The sequence below is a fragment of the Phocoena phocoena genome, chromosome 4 (assembly GCF_963924675.1).
Source record: "Phocoena phocoena chromosome 4, mPhoPho1.1, whole genome shotgun sequence".
NCBI classification, from domain to species: domain Eukaryota; kingdom Metazoa; phylum Chordata; class Mammalia; order Artiodactyla; family Phocoenidae; genus Phocoena; species Phocoena phocoena.
In genome coordinates, this window is record NC_089222.1 from 23,783,575 (window position 1) to 23,803,036 (window position 19,462).

At 49.9% G+C, this 19,462-nt stretch overlaps 1 protein-coding gene across 1 annotated transcript in view; it reads left to right on the forward strand.

The window, feature by feature from the left end:
* PXYLP1 (2-phosphoxylose phosphatase 1) overlaps positions 1-19,462 on the forward strand; it is a 30,442-nt gene that overhangs the window by 4,218 nt on the left and 6,762 nt on the right. The window contains exons 2-3 of the mRNA XM_065875797.1: positions 10,989-11,147; positions 12,501-12,627. Coding sequence (XP_065731869.1) covers positions 10,989-11,147; positions 12,501-12,627 — 286 coding nt within the window. The remainder of the gene's footprint in view (positions 1-10,988; positions 11,148-12,500; positions 12,628-19,462) is intronic.

A 19,462-nucleotide genomic window follows, 5' to 3' on the forward strand; every position in this document is an offset into this window, starting at 1 on the left:
AGAGTTCCTATTTCATTGGGTTGGTAAAGGATATTTATAACACACCTAGAACAGTTCCTGGCACATAATAATCACTCTATGCGTGTTTGTTAAATAACATGAATGAGAGATGACTCGTGACAGGGCGACATGGGCAGAGGAGGGACAAGAAGCTGATCCAGCGTAGGAGGTCAGGGAAGACTCATTCCCGGAGGAGGTGACATCCGAGCTTCAGCCTTGAGGGATGAGTTGGAGTTGTCCAAAAAGGAAGCTGGGAAGGGCATTCCTGGCAGATGGAGGTGGGTGTGCAAAGGCAGGGCAGGAGAGAGCAGGACCAGGTTAGTCACCGGTGGGTAGCTGTGAAGCTGGGCAAAGGCCTAGGCCACCTCCATCACCGTGTTATATCCTGAAAGTATGGGGAGCCACTGAAGCAGGGGAGACAGCATATCATTAGATTTGTCTGGGAAAGACCACAGTCTGGTACAGTGTTTGCAGAAGAGCGGTCTCCTGAGCCCCTTGATTACAGCAGCCCTGGGCGTCTGTTAAAACGCGTGTTCCAAAACCAGAAAGAGAGCACATTTGTGCCCCTCCCCAGAGAATCAGAATTGTGGGAGGAGAACTCCCTGGGGCTTCTAATGTACACAAAATGTGGGTGCTGCCCGTTCAGGGGCCGGTGGGAGGCTGATAACTGAGAGACAACTCGGGGCCACCTTCCTCCTCCAGTTAAAGGCTGGGAGTGGCTCCGATGAAGGTGTTGGCCCCGAAAGGGAGGAGCAAAGCTGAGAGCATCGGGATTCTGTGGACTTTGAGCTAAACCATCGGGCGGTGCAGCGGGGCCCGGGGTGAAGAAAGAGAAGGGAAGGCTCTGCCACGCCGTGTAGGGCTCAGGTGGTCCAGTGGGTGCTGCCTTCATTCACACATCCACGCAGCCGCTCACACAGACGGCCCCTCCACCTGGCTTAAGTGTGCCGAAGGCCGAAGGCAGTACCCAGCGCACATTCTGGGAGGTCGCCCGTGTGGAGCTGTTGGCGGTGGGTGAGGAGGCCCGGGGAGAGCAGTCTGAACAAGCGGAGGAGCAGGGCAAGCCCAGGCAGCTAGGTGGGAGCGGAGCAGGCGAAGAGCTGGGGCCTCCGCCTGCTGCCCTTCGAGCTCGGCTGTTGGCATTTGCGGCTCCAGCTCTTCGTGGGCCCCCCCGAAGGTCCATGGCGTATGGTGGCGGGCACAAATACACATAATCATAGCTGTGAGTGGGCACCTTGGGCTGGTCCTGCGTCCCGCCCTGCAAAGCTGCGGGGCTTTGTCATTCTCTCTTCTCTGTCCTGTGTACATTTTATGGAGGAAAGCATGTGTCCGGGTGATGTGTGTAAATTTGGGGATCCATGAAGATCTTGATATGTTTTGGTGGCAAAGGTTTGGGGATGCAACCCTTAGGATGCCAAGGCTCTAATGTACTGCGTATTTAAAAAACACAGTAAGATTCCTGCTGGGTTTTTATTTTGGTGAGTCGGAGTCCAAAAAATGAGAAATTTAAAAGGAGGGCTTGCATTTTTAACCTAAGGGTTCATAGGTTCTAAATAAATTCTTTATTTAGTATTTTTTAAATTAATCTTGATCCTTTTCTTGGAGATTTATTTTCTTTGATTTCTGAGAGTTTTAATGTCGCTTTTTCTTTGAATGTTTCATGCCCAGCTACCACATAGAGTTAAATATCTTTGGGTAGGAAAAATTCTGTAGGTAAATGACAAAATTAAGTCTGACAAATCAGCTTTTATCATAACATCTTAAGCTCATGTCATGGTTATTAGTGGAGGAGGTGAGAGTATCATGTACCACGCAGGCCCTTCCACGAACTAAAAATGGGACACATTTATGTCCGTGGGTTCTTTCTAGTTTTCTTCCAGGGTGGAAACATTGTTTCTGTCTCTCTCTCTCTCTTTTTCTTTCTCCCCCCCTGCTTCCCCCTCTCTCCCTCACCCTCCCTCTCTCCCTCCCTTCCTTTCTTCCTTCTTTCCTTCCCTCCTTCCTTGTTTCTGATCTTAGAGAATTTCTCCTAAGAATAGATGGAGGACAGAGATGTATGCTCAAAGATGTTTATTGCATCACTGCTTATAATAGGAAAAAGGGGTAGACAACCAAAGTGTCCAACAGGAAATACTGCTGCATCCATTATACCATGTTTACATAGACCTGTCTATATTGACTTAGAAGGTTGTCCATAATATATCTACTAACAGGGCATGTGGTACTTTTATGTGTGTGTGTGTGTGTGTGTGTGTGTGTGTGTGTGTGTGTAGTTAGCAATATTGATAAGAAGGGGACTCTCCCATTTTAGAGGAGAGGAAACTAAACTATCCAGGCTAGTTAGTAAAACTAGGAAGTGTTAGTAAAATGAGTCAGTGAATTCAGGAGAACATGTGCCAATCGCCAAGACTGTATGAGGAGAGAGACAAAGTAGGAAAGGAAGCTGCATGATGTTGACATTGGAGTACCCACTGAGTGGAGCTGAGCCAGGGATGCAGTGGGAGTCTGCCCAGGTAGTTTGCACTGATCAGCTTGGGCCCCACTCCTGTTGTCTTGGCAACAGGCCTCCAAGCTGTTGACATTAAACAAAAAGAAACTTGAAGTGAGGTAAGTGGTAATCAGAGGCAGAGCCCTGTGATCTTGGTAGCATCCCACCAGGGGGAAGGGGTTGGAGGGGGAGCTTTTTGAGACTGATCAGCAATGAGGTCTTGGGGGACAGAATCTGAACCCCAAATAAGAAGGTGAAGTCGGGAATGCACACAGAGGGAGCTCTGGAACAGTCTCACCATCCTTCCTGCCAGTGTGGCCCCGGCACACGACACCTCACTGAGGCCCGGCAGAGCCAGGCCGCCCGGAGTGGGAGGGACAGGGAGTTCGCCACAATGCAGGGCCCTCTCTGAATTAACTGTTTTGGGCTCCGGCATCACCTCTTGCCCTCCCTGTCTCCTTCCCTCTTTTTTCTGTATCATCTGAGGGGCTGGACCCCACTGGCCAGGGGTTTTACCTCTTGGGGAACCTGGAACCCCGCTCCGCTTCTCCCCAGTCTCAGGTATCTAGCAGAGAGTGAGATGGCCAGTCTTCACAGCGTCCAGATACCTGAGGCCCCCTTGCCCCCCGCAGTGCGTGTCTCTCACTGAGGTGGCCTCCCCAAGGCTCTCCCACCCACCTGACGGCTCTTCCCTTTGACCCTTTTCACAGGAGCGAATGACCAGCCTTGACCCACCTTTCTGAGCAGGTGGTTTGGTGGCCTCAGTGGGGTGCAGACCTTTGAGACACAGAAAACTTTTTGCTCTTGGGGAAGGGGGAGCAGTGTCCTTGGGCCACAGTGACCCTGTCGCCATTCCCACCGGAGCAGGGACAGGAGCACAGTTTCACCTCTGGCAGGACATCCAGCCACACACACACTGCACCATTCACTGTGGGTTCTCTGGGTGGGAAGAATATGTGTGACTCACTTCTTTTTATACCTTAGTATCGATGGCTATTTTAGGATGAACATGTGTTTATATGAATTATAAAGATCCCTTTTCATTTTGTAAAAAGATAAAAAAATCTCTTCTCGAGGGCGTTGACATTGGAAACCTACTTCCAGGTACACTGAGTTCTTAGCCTGAGTTCATGGACATCTGCATTGTCTCACATGGCTTCAGGGGTGCTGTGAACCCCCAGAAATCAAATTTAAAAGTAAGTGTATGCAGTCCCTTTTCAAGGGTGAAGATCATCGGTAGCTCTTATCAGATTCTCAAAGGTAAGGTAGAGGGGATCCAGCCCCTGAGATGGGTAAGGTTGTCTGAGGTTCTTTTCGTAGCTCTTTTTGGGGACCTGTCTTGAGCGTCTCTCTGATTTCTAGTCTCTGTCATGATTTGGAGTCCTTGGTGCTCGCAACATCTACCCCAAGGGACCCGGTTAGGTCAAGGCCAGTTACCAGTGGTCCCATAGGAGTGTGAGGTTTCCTGCCTCCTCCAGGAGTCCGCAGCTGGGCTCAGGCTCGGGTCGCAGTGGGTCTCCTGCCCCTGCAGTCTGGCCGTCCTGTGGACTTGGGTCTCAGTTGTCAGAAGGAGGTCAGGCAGGGAGGAGATAAGAGCTCGCAGACAGCCTAGGACAGGAACTGAGTCCTCAGCCGCATGAGGCCCCACCCTGTTGTGGACTCTGGTGGTGTAGTTCTGGTTTTTATCTGAGAATTACACACATTTTTATATTCAGTGCAGGCTGGAGACAGAAGGGGCATTAAAGACGCCTTAGTGGATTGAGGAACACAAAGGGAATTGTGGGAATTACCTGTCAGAGCAAATCATTCTTCTTTGGCAGGCCAGTGAAGGAGAGAATTCAAGAGCCTTTTGGACTATTGGGAGGAAGAAATCGGAGACATCAGGTGACAGGACTAGGGGTGTTTAACTTATGAGAAGGCACCATCTTGGATAAGCAGAATTATTTAAGGGAGTTGTGGCCCCAGGGCTGACTGAGGACAGACTTGAGTGGCACAAGGAAGAGGTGACTCTAGTCCCCTAGGGAGGTGACCAGCCCGGGGCTGAGGTCCCAGCAGGCGTGAGGCAGGCTGTGGAGCTAGGAAGGTGAAAAGCAGGTGCTGGGGCCACGCGTCGGCCCCAACAGGTTCTTTGCCGGCGCAGTCAGTGGTGAGACCTCTGGGGCAGCTGAGCGCACAGCCGTGGAGACAGAGGTCAGCCAACACTTGCCCACCTGCCCTGGGACACCTGTGGATCCCTGACACCTGTCTGCAACCTGCCAGGGTGTCTGTGTAATCAGAGGAAGAGCTGACAACTAAACAACAGCAGAATAACTAAACAACTAAGGCAGGGATGGCAGGAGGTGCCGGTTCTGAGGTCACCTGACTCCCTGTAAAACTGACTCTTCCACATGGGGACGTTCTCTCTCCTGGAAAGGGCCTTTATTGGCACAGTGGGCTAGTTGCCAGGTCCCATCCCTGGGGCTGTCAGGATATCAAGGGGAGGGTCCTGGACGAGGGGCATGACCGCGCCCACCACAGCACAGGATTGGCATGGGAGAGGAGCCACCCACTGAAGGGAAGGAGGGGCGGTGCTCTGACCCAGGCGTGGGCCCATGGTGCTCCGTCAAAATCTCCTTCCTGTAAAGGCCTGCATACAGCGGGTTCTTCAGGCTAGAGCTGCTGGGAGAAGGTCAGGAAGCAGGTGGATTCTTGTCCTCTGCGCTGGGCCAGAGCCCCCATGTGGAGTGAAGAGCTGGAGGCCGTGGGCACCGGCTTAGTGCCCTGGAGGAGAGGCACTGGCCTGTCTTCGTGCAAGTCAGAGTGACTCCCAGGGAATGAGCTGGCTGCACACACCTGGCTGTACCATGACCCGCTGACTGTGTGCATCGCTGGGCATCTGGAAGTAAATAAGGGGGCGTGAGGCCCGAGGCCAGACAGGAAGGAGCCCTCTGCCTAGCGGCCTGTGCTAATTAAGTCATGATCTGACCCTGACCCTGGACTCTGTGTTTCTCTCCTTTCCTCTCTTCCGTGGGGCCATCAATAGAATAAATAAAAATTAAAAGAAGCAAATCATCATTGGCTGAAACATCTCTGTCCAGACACGTTCATAGCATTGGCTGCTAAGCAGAGACTTGCTGGTAGGCCGTATTCACCTGAGGCTCTTCTCGAGCACTCTTAACACCCTCCCCAACTGGACCGTAAGCTCCTGCAGAAGGGCAGAGACCTTAGCCTTCTGTTCTCTGAAGAATTCCCAGCAGGTGCTCCATAAATGCTGGATGGCTGGATGGAAGATGCATAAACACCCGGCCTGGCAGGTCAGCAGGCCTGGCTTACGGGCTGTGGAACCCCAGGCCAGTCCCTTGACCTGCCTCTGCGTGAGGTCCATTGCCTGGTTGATGGTTGCTCTTCCTTGATGAGGTCCAAGGCTGGAAAAGGCAGCGTGGGCCAGTTGGCTCGAATTCTAGTCACAGCTACAGGGATGTCTGCTAATGAGGCACATGGATCCATCCTCTGTACATTGGGGAGGGTGCGGGTGAGACGGGGAGGGCCTGCGTGAGACAGCACGTGAGTGTTTTACTCTGTGCTTCTAAGAAGGTTGCTAGTTGCCTTTACGAGTGAGGGGGCCCAGGGAACTGCTTTAGAGGTCATGTTCTCTGCCATTATTTGACATTGAGACCTCGCTGGCATCTTCATATACAAGAAGGTTTATGGATGTGAGACAGGATGAAAATGACTGTAGGTGAGATGAGCAGGTAAAGCAGACATAAACGGGAGAGACTCGTATCCACGGGGTGGCTTATGAAGTGTTCTCTTCTGCTGGGAAATCGCACCACAAAGAAATTGCGTGCCCATTGGTGCCGAGTTAATTACCAATTAAAGGCGTCTCCTATTCTGTAATTCATGTTGGCCACAGTGATACTGGGGTCCCAGGGCACTCATCTAGGTTCATGGGGTTTTTTACACCTACATGATGAAACTTGTTATCCTTCCATCTCTTCGCCTGCCCGCTGTTCCTTCTGACGCTCCCACAGTCCTTTTATATTCTGAGCTGCTGTCATCTGCGTGGGATCAGCAGAGCTCCTGATTGTCCTGAGGGCATTGGAGGAGCTGGGGAGGCCTGCCAGGAGAAGCAGTATCCTGCAGCACCAGGCCCCAGGTGTGGAATCTGCTCCCCAGCCCCCGAGTCTGCCCCACAGCCCCTCTGAGATGAACAAGGCAAGCCCAGGACTCCTAATGGGCAAGTCAGGCAGCAGCCGGGGCAGAGGTGCCTCCAGCCCAGGTCTGCTCCTTTGCAGCCGACCTTTCCCCGGATCCCTGCGCGTCAGCCGTGGTGGGACCAACTGGACCGGGCTTCAGAGGTATCTCGATCCAGCCTCCTGCCTCTTGTCTGCTGTGTTTGTCCTCCCTCCTCCTCCTCTCCTCTTCCCCGTGTTGCCAGCTTAATTTCTGCCTTTCAGTCCCAGCTTGGGTGTCTTCTCGAGGAAACCTGCTTGGACGATCCCCAGCCCCCGGGCTGGTCAGGTGACTGCTTTCCCTTAGTGTTCCCACATGAGGATTCAAGAAGGTATTTCACCAGAAGCATGGAGCACAGTGCCTGGCTCAGGGCAGACCTTTAATTCAACAAGTATTTATGGAGGGCCTTCCCTGTGCTGGTTGCTGGGGGAATATAAACTTGAAAGAGACATAGTTCTGGCCCTCTGGACATTTGGGTTGGCGACTTGATAAACCGTGGACACCTCTGCTTACATGTACTGTAGTGTGAGCTAGGAGGGCAGCAAGAACCAGGTGGGCTCATAGAAGTGGGATGTCCAAACTACTTGGGGATTCGGGGTGGGCTTCCTGGAGGAGGTGACCCCTGGGATGAGTTATGGAGTTGGCCAGATCTGGGAAACAGAAGTTGGGGTGAGGTTCGAGGCATAAGCAAGAGGAGGGAAACATCCTGAAAAGCATCCTGTGGGAATAGGGGCAGCTCTGAGCAGTTCAGGACAATGAGAACCAAGGTAGGGGAGGGGACGTAGGGAGATGGAGCTGGGGAGACGTCTCACCCCGTGGCCTCTATGCATCAGAACTTCCCCTGATTGTCTGGCATCTGGAGGACCCTTCAAAGGACCCCACATGGACTCACGCTGTGTCCTCGTGACTCAGGAAGGTGCGAAACAGTGGAAGGTAATTTTAACAGCTAGTGGGCGAGGTTGACAGGCCCAGGTGCCAGAGGAAGCAGCAGATAAAAACTTTCTGGATGGAAGGTTTCTTTACCTGTGGCTTTCAAACCATTGCTTCCTTGAGTTGTGGGTGGTTCCTATCTTAGTCTGTTGGGCTGCCAAATAAAAATACCGTAAACTGGCTGGCTTATAAACAACAGAAGTTCTCACAGTTCTCGAGACTGGGTAGTCTAAGATCAAAGCACTGGCAGATTTGGTGTCTAGTGAGAGCCCACTTCCTAGAAGGTATCTTTTTGCTGTAACCTCACATGGCAGAAATGGGGGTGGGGGTCTCTTTTATAAGGGCACTAATCCCATTCATGAGGGCTCCACCCTCTTGACCATATCACTCCCAAAGGCCTCACCTCCAAATACCATCACCTTGGTAGTTAGGATTCAACATGTGAATCTGGGGGGACATAAACATGCAACTTATAGCAGTTCCCAGGCGGCAGCCCCAACAAGCCTAACCCCATGTGCTCTCAGATAAGCCAGCAAACTGTGGGGACTCTGGGATGTGCAGGGACCCATGCCCCTCTGTCCCTGTGTCACTCATATTATTATCATGTCTCCTTAGCTTCGCTTTTCCCTGGCCCAGACTCAAAGGGAGTCTGCCCGCAGGCATGGCCAAGGGGCCAGAACCTGGTACCACTTTATAACAGAGCAGAGTAAGGGATTGAGGGGTGCAGTACAGCCGGAAGGGCTGGGTCATTGACGTACTGCCTTACATTACATCTACTTCTCATCATTCTCTTGATCTGGCGCGAGTCCTCCCATGGTAAATGACCTCTGGACACCAGAGCTATGTATGAGCAGTTCTGGGGCCTTCTAGCTGTTAGGAAGAAAGTGGCTCTAGGACCGGTCAAAGGGCTAATTTGAGTTGGTGAAGGGCCAACTCTAGCTCTGTGGTTGTTGTTTTATCATAAGTAATGAACGAAAATATGCTTATTGAAAAAAAAAGTATATCTAGACATTATAGAAATATGCATATATTTCTATACCTATAGAATATATGTAACATATGCTTATTGTTAATCCATATCTACATATGTACGTGCGTGGATTTGTAAAACAATATAGACAGTTATAGAAAAACAAGTGAAAATACTTCTTCACACCCCATTCTACCCATTCCCCAAAGGCATTGTGATGGATGTCCTTGTAGACATTTTTCTGTTCATTTACATAATAAGAGTGCCTGTGTATTCATACGTTTATGGTTAATGTTTTCTTTCCACAAAAAGGCTTATATAGATATCCAGTGACTTGGTTTATTCACTGCATTTATCTTTGATTCTTTTTCATTCTTTTTAACTGTGGCAGAATATTCCACTGTGGATGTAACATTCTGTTCTGCTGATGAAAGATATTTAGGTCATTTCCCTTTTTTTGTTGTTGTTATAAACAGCGCTGCAGTGAATCTCTTTGGCCATACGTCTTGGTGATGGGAATTGATATCTTTGTCGAATAGATTCCAAGAGGTAGAATAATGGGGTCATGGATAAAGCACATGTAACATTTTAGTGGCGACTGCCAAATACTCCTTCCGAAAAGTCCTTCCGGTTTCCTCTCTCACTTGCAGTATATGGAAATGTAGGTTTCACACCCTTGCCAGTACTGAGATTATTGTTAAAATGTGAATTTTTAGTCTGGTGAGGTGGGGGTGAATCATATCCTATTGTTTTATTTTGTATTTCTTTAAGTATGTATAATGTTGAACATTTTTTTCATGTGTTTATTGCCACTGGTATTTATTTTTCTTTAATTAGCCTGCTTATATCCTTTATTGATTTTTCAGTTGTAGGAGATCTGTGCACTTTGGATATTAATAATTTGTAATATAGGTTGCCAATATTTCCCTCTCAGGGGATTGCTTATCTTTTACTTTTGTTTATGACATCTGTTTGCCAAAGGGAAGTTTTAAATATTTACAGAAGAATTTGTAGGAGTAGCTGGGAGTTTAAGTGGACTTAGACTGGGGATTGGGCCCTGTTTTAGCTGTTGTTCAAATGTATGCGTATATATCATACGATGATTAATAAGCCTTTTAGAAGTTAAATGATTCATGGGCACACCTATTTCTGTGTATTTCCTCAGTTGGCGATGCTAAAAATCCAACTGTTATTTTGTACGGAGTTCCAAATTGGGAACTCTTAGAAAGACTGGGGACCACTGACCCAGAAGATGGACTTACATCTGCTTATAAATAATTGGTAAAGTGTATGAACCAGGACTCATTTCGTTGAAAGTAACAGAAACCCAACTCAAACTAGCTGAAATAAGATGACTTTCTCGACTTACAGAACGGGAACATCTAATGGACACTTTGACCACCTCTGGACCCAGGGGCTCGAAGGGTGGACGTCCTCAGGTCTTCCTTCCTCTTTCTGACAACTCTCTTCATTTGTTGGTCTGGCTCATCTCTACTTAGCCTCATTTTCTTCCACTGCAGAGGCTGCCCATGAGCGACAGATGGTTGGGGCAGCCCCAGGTTTCCATTCTTAGAGATCAGCGTCCAGGAGAAAAGGAGCCCCTTTCCCCGTGTCTGTAGTGTACCTCTCTCAAGGAGGCAGGACGGTGTGATTGACAGTTCAGCCGAACCACATGCAAGGGAAGGAGTGGTTCACCAACAGAAAGAGCAGTAGATAGACAAACAGAACAGACTGCAGGTCCAGCAGACAGTGGGGGAGAACCTGGTCTGGAGGCAGGGGGGTGAGCTTGAGATGGCTTTCCATCCACCATGTACACCTTGGGCAGCTGCCTCAGCCTCCCCTTGGATCCCTGGCTCTCTGCTCTGTAAAATGGTCTCTTGAGGATTAATGAGCGGACGCCTGTGCTTGGGCTCAGGGGCCCACAAAGTGCAAAGCAGATGACATTAAATGAGATACGTCAGACACCTGTCCGGCACTTTGTAGGCACTCAATAGGTGATGGTTTTCCTCCTTAGTATTTGCCAGAATTCAGAGGCTGTTCAGAACGAAGTAATCGGGTTGCATGAAGTTAGTGTGTCAGTTCTTCCTTTACCACCATGGGTGAGGCCCCCTCTCTCTGGGGGGCCCACCTGGTGTTGCGTAGATAATTATTGATAAGGAAAGGATAATGGCATTGAGAGAAAGAGGCAGGGCTTGGAGGGGGCTCAAGAAACAGTTGAAGCTGACTTTTTGCTACATTGAAGTCCAGCCTAATTCTCAGGGAGTCGATAGTTACGGTGAAAATCCAGCTGCCCTCTGGGCCCGTCTAGCTGGCCTGTGCACCCTATCCCCTACCCCCGCCCCCCGCCCAGGACCATGTGTGTCGTGACCTGCTTTGCTTTCTCTGCAGTCCACCTGATCCCAGTGTCGGCAGCTAAGAATGGAGTGACTAGCAAGAATCGAAAGAGGATCATGCCTGACCCGGCGACGGAGCCCCCCGTGACGGACCCCGTTTACGAAGCCCTTTTGTACTGCAACATTCCACGTGTGGCCGAGCGCAGCATGGAAGGTAGGCCTGGCCGCGCTGCCCAGCGTGGTACCATCTTCAGCCAGCATCTAAGGAGCTAGACGGCTACGGCCCGAAGCTTGCAGTTGCCACCAGGCTGTGTCCTTGAGTGAGTTTCCAGGTCTTAGTTTCCTTGTCTGTAAAATGGGCCTAACTTGCCGTCCCTACTCACGGGGCTGCTGGGAGGGTTAGCTGACCTCTGAGCGGCACGAGGCTCCTGATGAGCCCTCCACAAATGTTTGCCATCATCCTGATGATCAGCGAGACAGCAGTGGGATGGAAAGGTGGCCTTGGCTGGCCCTAGGGTGTCATCCTCAGCTAACTCCTTTCCCGGGCGGGCTCTCTCTAGGCTTAGGACCTCCACAGCATGCCCTGCTGGTGTCCTGAAGTGAAAGTGTAGGAAAATATGATTTCTATGTTGAGTTTTGCCTTTTTGAAAGCGTGTCAAAGAATGATGGTGAATATTTATCTGTTTGTGCCCTGCTGTGTTTCACGAGAGGGAGATTTAAAGCAGAAGTCGTTGTTTCCGGTACTTCTGTGGGCCTCCCCTAGTCTGTGGATGTGCGTGAGGCTACATGAATAGCCTTTTTTCTGCTTTACAATGTTGTGTTAGTTTCTGCTGTATCACAAAGTGAATCGGCTATATGTATACACATGTCCCCATATCTCCTCCCTCTTGCGTCTCCCTCCCACCCTCCCTATCCCACCCCTCTAGGTGGTCACAAAGCACCGAGCTGATCTCCCTGTGCTATGCGGCTGCTTCCCACTAGCTATCTATTTTACGTTTGGTAGTGTATATATGTCCATGCCACTCTCTCGCTTTGTCGCAGCTTACCCTTCCCCCTCCCCATATCCTCAAGTCCATTCTCTAGTAGGTCTGTGTCTTTATTCCTGTCTTACCCCTAGGTTCTTCATGACATTTTTTTTTCTTAAATTCCATATATATGTGTTAGCATACAGTATTTGTCTTTCTCTTTCTGACTCACTTCACTCTGTATGACAGACTCTAGGTCCATCCACCTCATTACAGATAGCTCAGTTTCGTTCCTTTTTATGGCTGAGTAATATTCCATTGTATACACGTGCCACATCTGTATCCATTACATGAATAGTCTTGCCCACGTTTCACTGGAGGTCAGGTGACCCCCACCACACCCCAGAGCCTCCCCGTGACTTCCAGGGGGCTGGGGCGTAAGCAGCCCTCTCACGTTCCTGTGCCCTGCCCTGTGAGGCTGGTCAGGGGCCTCCCACCCAGCACAGCACCCTTCCCCCACGGCCACCCCTCCCCTCCTCTGCGAGGTCAAAGCGATGGACATCTCCTGGGCGACAACCAGACAGTGTGCTTCTCTCTTGCAGGTCATGCTCCGCATCATTTTAAGCTGGTCTCAGTGCATGTGTTCATTCGACATGGGGACAGGTACCCACTGTATGTCATTCCCAAAACGAAGCGCCCAGAAATTGACTGCACTCTGGTGGCTAACAGGTAAATTGCAGTTTTCCTAAAAGTCATTTTCAAGAATCTGTTGCCTCTGTTGAAATTAAAAGGCTGACCGGAGAATTACAGGATCGGGCAGTGGCCTACACTTGTCCAGTGAGTACTGCTTGCCAGGAGTCTGATCGTCAGAACAATCCTGCAGGGGAATCCCATTTCACAGTTGAGAGGACAGAGGCCCAGAGAGGTGAGAACACCTGCCTAAGGCCACACAGCAGATAAACTGAGATTTCAGCCCAGGCCAGCCTGCTATCTGCAGTCTCCCACCCTGCTATTCTTCAGTTTGAGAAACAACTGGGACGGGGTGCAGTAAGCACTGGGTTAGGAGTCCTCGGACCCTGGCGTGGCTGTCCCATTGAGGGGAGCAGGTAAGTCCCTTAGGCTCTCTGAGCCTCGGCCTTCTGTCTCTAAAATGGGGATGACGCTGCTGACCGGACAGGGATGGGCTGAGGAATAAGTGGGATGATGAGGAGATGCACATTACCAGTTGAAGAGCCACAACCGGAAGACATTTACTTCAACCTTTTCATTCTTCACAGGAGTAGAGACAGCCTGCCCTTGGTTGAGAGCCCTTACGATGAAAAATACTTGAAAAGAGAGTAGAAATTGTGCATGTGGACATGGCATGGCTCTAAGATGAGAGGCACAGTTAGCAATAAAGTGATGGGCCAGGCCTCAGCAAATGTGTCAGGGGACGCATAACCTCCCAAGCAGAGTTTACTGAATGAAGAGAGGAGGCGGGGGAAGTGCTCTGTGGGGATGACGTTCTTTTGATGGAATGCCTTGGGTGCCAGCCCGCCCCGGGCAGCGCCAGCCTGGTGGAACCATGGATTGCCTCCCTGCAGCCAAGGCTGTCCCTTCACAGTGGACTGCAGTGTGGACCCGGGAATTCCAGGTTAACCCTTTGCATCTCAGCCTTCTTACTGTCTAATATCAAGGGGAAGATGAAGTGAACCATTTTATGTAAAAACATCACGAAATACCATGTGACTCTAGGCTTTCATTTCCTGCTGGAGGCCACGAACCTCACAGCCTGGGGATTTACGTCTTCTTTTCTGTGTTCAGCAAGTACGGATGCATGTCCTTGTGTCCCATGGGCTGGGAAACACCCTGGATGGAGTCCAGCCCGTGTCAGGGCACCGGGCAGTCCCTGGCTTTCTTCCTCATCTCTAGCCCTCTGTGCTGGCCTTTCTGCTGGGACCCTCGGCCCCTGCCAACCACTGCCTGCCAGCCCCTCACCCTTCAGGCCTTTGCACCTGCCGTTTGGCTTGCTGGCCCCCTTCCAAAGCTCCTTCAAGGCCCCCTGAGATGGTACGCCTTCTAGGAGACCTCTCCCAGTGCGTCAGCAGGGATTCTCTGCTTGTATCAGGCACCGCCACTGCCTCAGTCAACCTGAGAAAGGGGGACGTAGGGAAGAATCTCAGAACAGGATACAGAATACTTAACGACCAGACCTTAACTGGCTTAGGACTAGGCAAGGGTGGAGGCCACTTGCTGTGCTGGGTATTAACCCTTTAGTTTCTGGGCTGGAGCATCCAGGGTGGCGGGAGGACACAGGGAGGGCAGCTGGGGGGAGTGGCTTTGCTCCTTCGGGCGTAGCAGAGTGTCAGTGTCCTGCCGTTGTACAGGACTTTGAACAGCCCAGGGACAGGCGGGCCACTAGGCCGCTGAGCTGGCCGGACCCAGAGCAGCCTCAAGGGCTTTTTGGGAGGTACCACGCTTCAGCCGGCAGCTCGCAGCTTCTACTCCCCTTTCTCTGGCTGGGCTTCAGGTACCCAGGCGTGAGAATGAGTCTGCCCCCCCAGGCCAGTCTGCTGTTGCCGGAGAGGTCCCTGAGCACTGCGAGGCCTTGAGGGCCACCTGGCTCTTCCCAGGGAAGGGCCCAGTGGGCAGGGCCGCCGGGCGGCGGTGCAGGCCTCCAGTGGGCCTGCCGGTGCTCTATGACTTGTCCTCTCAGCGTCGTTGTCTGTGCTGTGCCTGCACCACCGGCCCCTCAGGGCACTGAGTCTTATACCTTCCATATCACTGGTGCCCAGCCCGAGCCTGGCATGTGATAGTTGTTGGTTGCAGAAGGAATTCAGGAGCCCAGTGAGAATCACGGGTCATCATTGCCTATCATGTATCTGTCATAGGAGATTTGAGTCTTGACCATGAAATCCTCTGAGGCCCTTGTCACCGGTTTGATGGAGGGCAAATCCCCTCACCTCTCTGAGCCTCAGTATTCTGTCTGAGAGGGTGTGGATAGTAATACGGTAAGTCCCCTGCATACAAACAAGTTCCATTCTGAGAACGCGTGTGTAAGTCCGGTTTGTTCGTAAGGCCAACAGAGTTAGCCGAGGTACCCAAGTTTTACAGATGACACCAGACACGTGAACTAACTTACGTGATCGGACATGCGAACGTACGTTCGCGTCTTCGAAAGCTTTGGCGGTTCGTATGTAGGGCACTTACCGTACCTCCCCTAAAACATCCTCGTGAAGTCTACTAAGGTGATGGAGTAAAGCGCTGAGAGCCTGGTTCCCACCGAGAGCTTGAGAAATGGTGTTTCATTTACCAAAGCAGCCTGGAATCTCCCAGGCCCGGCCTCTTTTCCTCTCTGAGTGGTCGTGGTCACAGGGCCAGGTCGGGTCCCGGGGTCCCTCGTTCTGCCACTGCCCTGACGGGGCCACTTCTGGAGCTCCCAGCTGAGAGGTGCAGTTCCTGGGAACCGGCTGCCCCCGCTGCCTCTGCCTCGTTTCCCCCTGGCCTGGTCATTTGGTCTAGTTCTATTTCATACAAATACATTCTGTAGTTGTAGGAGCTACTTTGAGTCGTTTATAGAAAGTGGGTGGAGTATGCATGTTTAATTAATTAATGGCATTTAATGAATTCCATCTTTTATAACAATAAAAGTTGACTTGTCGTTATAAACGCACATTTAGTGTAAGAGTGAGCAGGACCCCCAGCTAAGGGGACCCACTCTGGGCCTCTGAACCCCCTGGGACTGTGGTATCTGGGTCACCAGCTGTGCCTGCTGCCTTCCCAGGTGCCAGTTCGGCTTCACGAATTATTAATTTTTATGGCCTCCTCAAAGGCGGAGCGTCCTGAATTGTGCCCATTACTCCCGTCTGGTGAAGGACACTGTCTGGGCTGGCGGCGGGCGTGCAGTGAGCTGAACCAGCAGGAGCCGGACACCCCAGTGTTTCCCTTCCTAAGGACACCTTCCACGACTCTCAGAGTCTTTGTAGTGGAAGCTGCCTCCTCGTGAGTAGTCGTGGGGCTCAGGAACGTTGTCTGGCCGGGAGGTAGAGGTTGACTTGAGAGTTTAGCATGTAGATGGCAGCCGAAGCTGTGGACTTGAACGGTATCACATACAGAGCCTCTGGAGTGAGGTAAGGGCCAAAAACAGAGCCCTATACGAGCACCAGCCAATTACAGCACGGAGAGAAAGGAGGGTCCCAGGAGGAGATGGAGAAGTTGCAGCGGGAAGGTGGCAGGAGAGTGATGTTATGAGAGCTGAGGAAGCAGAGTTTCAGGAAGGGGGAGGGGGTGGGTAATCACCTCAAACAGAGCGAAAAGGTCCAGAAAGCTAAAGACTGAGAAAAGTATACTAAGTTTATCTTTTTAGAATTTCGTTTTATTAATAATATAAAATAATAAATTCTTTAATTAGCATAAATTATAAAAATCCATGCTATGAACTTGTTATGGTTTCTAGCCATATAAGCTTTTTTGAATTGTGTTTCCTGGTAACAGTGTCACTGGTCTTATACCTCTTCTCTGCTCGTCTTAATGATCTGTACAGAACTCAGTAGTTGCTCAGATTATGGCTAAAGCACAATAAGTTTTCTTACAGGTGTGTAGATGAGCCTTGGGGTTCCATGTATGCTTTGTGGCATAAATAGGTGTGAAAATGCATATAAAAATGCAAACAAGACCTCTGAAGTGAATGGTTTGAAGGCTTAAGATGGTAGCACTGCTGGTTCTTTCCATTTTCAATATGAAAATAGATTTCCAATGAGAATACAGTAACGTGGGTTTTTCCTGAAGAAAAATTCATCATCACAGATATAATCATTTCTGTGTTGGTCAGGGTAAGGCTAGGCTGCCTGCTGTTATAATAAAGAGAACCAAGGAGGAATTCCCTGGTGGTCCAGTGGTTAGGACTCGGCGTTTTCACTGCCGTGGGCCTGGATTCAGTCCCTGGTCCGTGAACCATAAGCCGTGTGGTGCGCCCAAAAAAATAGAACAGAGAACCAAGAATGCATTGCCTTAGATAATAGAAATTTATCTCTTGCGTGAAGGTCTGAGATGAGTGTTCCAGGTTGTATAACTTGGCTTTGCCTGGTCATTCAGGGCCCCAGGTTCCTTCCAGGTTGTTGCTCCCACCGTGCCCTAGGCATGTCTACGTGACTGAACCTGGGTTACTACAATGCCTGAATAGTGGCCAGAGGGAAGGGAGAGAGGGTGAAGGGGCCACGCCCGTGATCTGAAAGCCTAAACGCAGACTGGCATACATCCTTCCATTCCACTGGAGAATACTTAGTCACGTGGCTCCACCTGACCACTAGGACTTCAGAAATGGGCTCTAACCAAGTTCCCAAGAAGAGGAGAACAGATTCCGTTACATAGCTGTTAAAGAATAAACAGAGCCAGAGAACAGGTAAAGTAGTAAAAACAGATCTTATTCAGGAGTTAATGCAGAAGGGTAGAACTGGACTCAGTTCCAAATACAGCACGGACAAGTGGGGTTTTATAGCCCAGGAGCAGGGTGTGGGTCAGTGGATGGGGAATTACTATGAGGAGACATCAGGGGTCAGGGGGTTCCGGCTAAACTCACTCCATGGGACTCTTGCTGAAGGCAGACCAGGGTGATCAGATACCACCGGGGGTGAGGAATTTGATCACGTATCAAGGGTGATCAGATATCAAAAGTGGGAGAGTCTGGCTAAACAGACTTAGCAGGATTTTTGCTGAAAATGGGCAATGCAAAGACAGATATAAATCCAAAGAAAATGCAAGTCCAGAGGTCAAGGCTTGGATGGGAAGAGGGTTCAGAGGAGATGAAAATTTGGTCAAAGAGAGTCTGTTACCAGTAACAGTCTCACTCACAACAGCCTTTACTTTTAATATTTCCATCAAAATCTGGATACTTTAATAAACACTATGGGAACTTGCCATATTCGTTGCTACAGATTAAGAAGGCTTGGACTTCTCTTGAAGCATCGAAAGTTGGGGCACTTCCCAGTTGAAATCATTTCCGTGTGCTTCTGAGGTATTTACCATGCACTGGGTACCCTCTCCACTGCAGGGATGGAGCAGGAGATGCAGTAGGCGGGACTAATCTCGGGTGGTTTTGGCTGTGTCAGCTTGAAGTGGGAATCTCAGTTGTCTGACCGGGGATCGAACCCAGGCCACAGTGCTGCCCTGGCCTGCTTTGAAGAGAGAAATCAGCAAAGAGACAAAAAGTAGTGAGGCAAGTAAAGTGTTTATTAGGAGAGAAGATACGTGCGGAGAAAGCACGGGCGGGCTCAGAGAGAGAGAAAGAGAGCCGTGGGCTTTTGGGGTGGGTTAAACCACTTATATGGAGGCAGTTCTGCGTTTCCAGTCATCTTGCTTTGTCTGGCTTGGAGTCCATATCTCGTCTGGCTCAGGGCCCTGCCCTGGGTGCACGTGCATCTTTTAGCCAAGATGGACTCGGGCGCTGGGTTCCCTGAGACGTTGACAGAACACCTTACAGTCTAGCACCCCCTCCCCTGAGGATCCTTTCTGTACATGCGTAGCTTGGGGGTCTCCTTGACCTCCAGAATGAGAAATATGTGGTCTCTTTATCTTTGATCTCGGCAGGACTCAGCTCCTCCTGGCTCCCGCCATTGTCTTTATCTTGGAGTATCTGTCCACAGGGGACAGACTTCAGCTGCTCAGCCTGGGGCCCGTCTGTCTCCTGCCTCAGGGTCTGGTCATTCAGATCCAGGACAGGCCCAGGGACTCAGGTTACCTGGTCCTCTTCCTGATTAAAAGTCTTTTGTTCTTCTCTTCCGTAAGTGAAGTTTTTCTTCCACGAATCGTCATCTTTCCATATCAAAAACACGTTTCCATGAATACAGTTAGATATTAATGCACCATTAAGGAGTCAGATTCCCTGAAAACTTTCAGTAGTGAAATTTCATTTCTAAAACTGGTAGCAAAGCTTTTCTTAGATCCTCACACATCACCAACCTGAGATAATGGCCCGGAGCAGAACATTTGACTCCTGTTGAGGGATAGCCTTTGTTTATGTGGATTTGTTTTGGCGGCCTCATTATCAGACTGGACATTTTATTTCACAGTTTGCAAATATTCATGTGTTTTAGCCTCAGGGAGAATAAATAACACATTCTCTGTTTTTATGGAAAGCCATAATGCCCTATAGCAATCCAGGGTGATTTATTAGACTATATACTGTATGTCAGGATTTGCATCCTCTAATTTTAAAACCTATTTCTAGAATGGATTTTTTTCTTTTTAGCTTTATGTTTTTGAAAGATAAACCCATTTTGGCAGCCATTGTAAAAGCACTGCCAAAGTTAATTAGGCTTTCAGACAGCGGGGGTCTGCCATTAAACAATTTATCTTTGCTTCTTTTCGTGCTCATTTAGTTTAGTCGGGAACTACTCTATCTGTCCACCTCTGTTCAGCTGGAAATGTATAAACGTTCATAGGCCATTTCATTATTTAAAGAAAAGGTGTGTGTACTCATAGGTCATCTCATTATTCAGAGAAAATGTGTATGTATTCATGGGTCATTTCATTATTCAGGGAAATGGTGTATTAGTGACTAGAACAATAGATCTTGATTTACCATGTG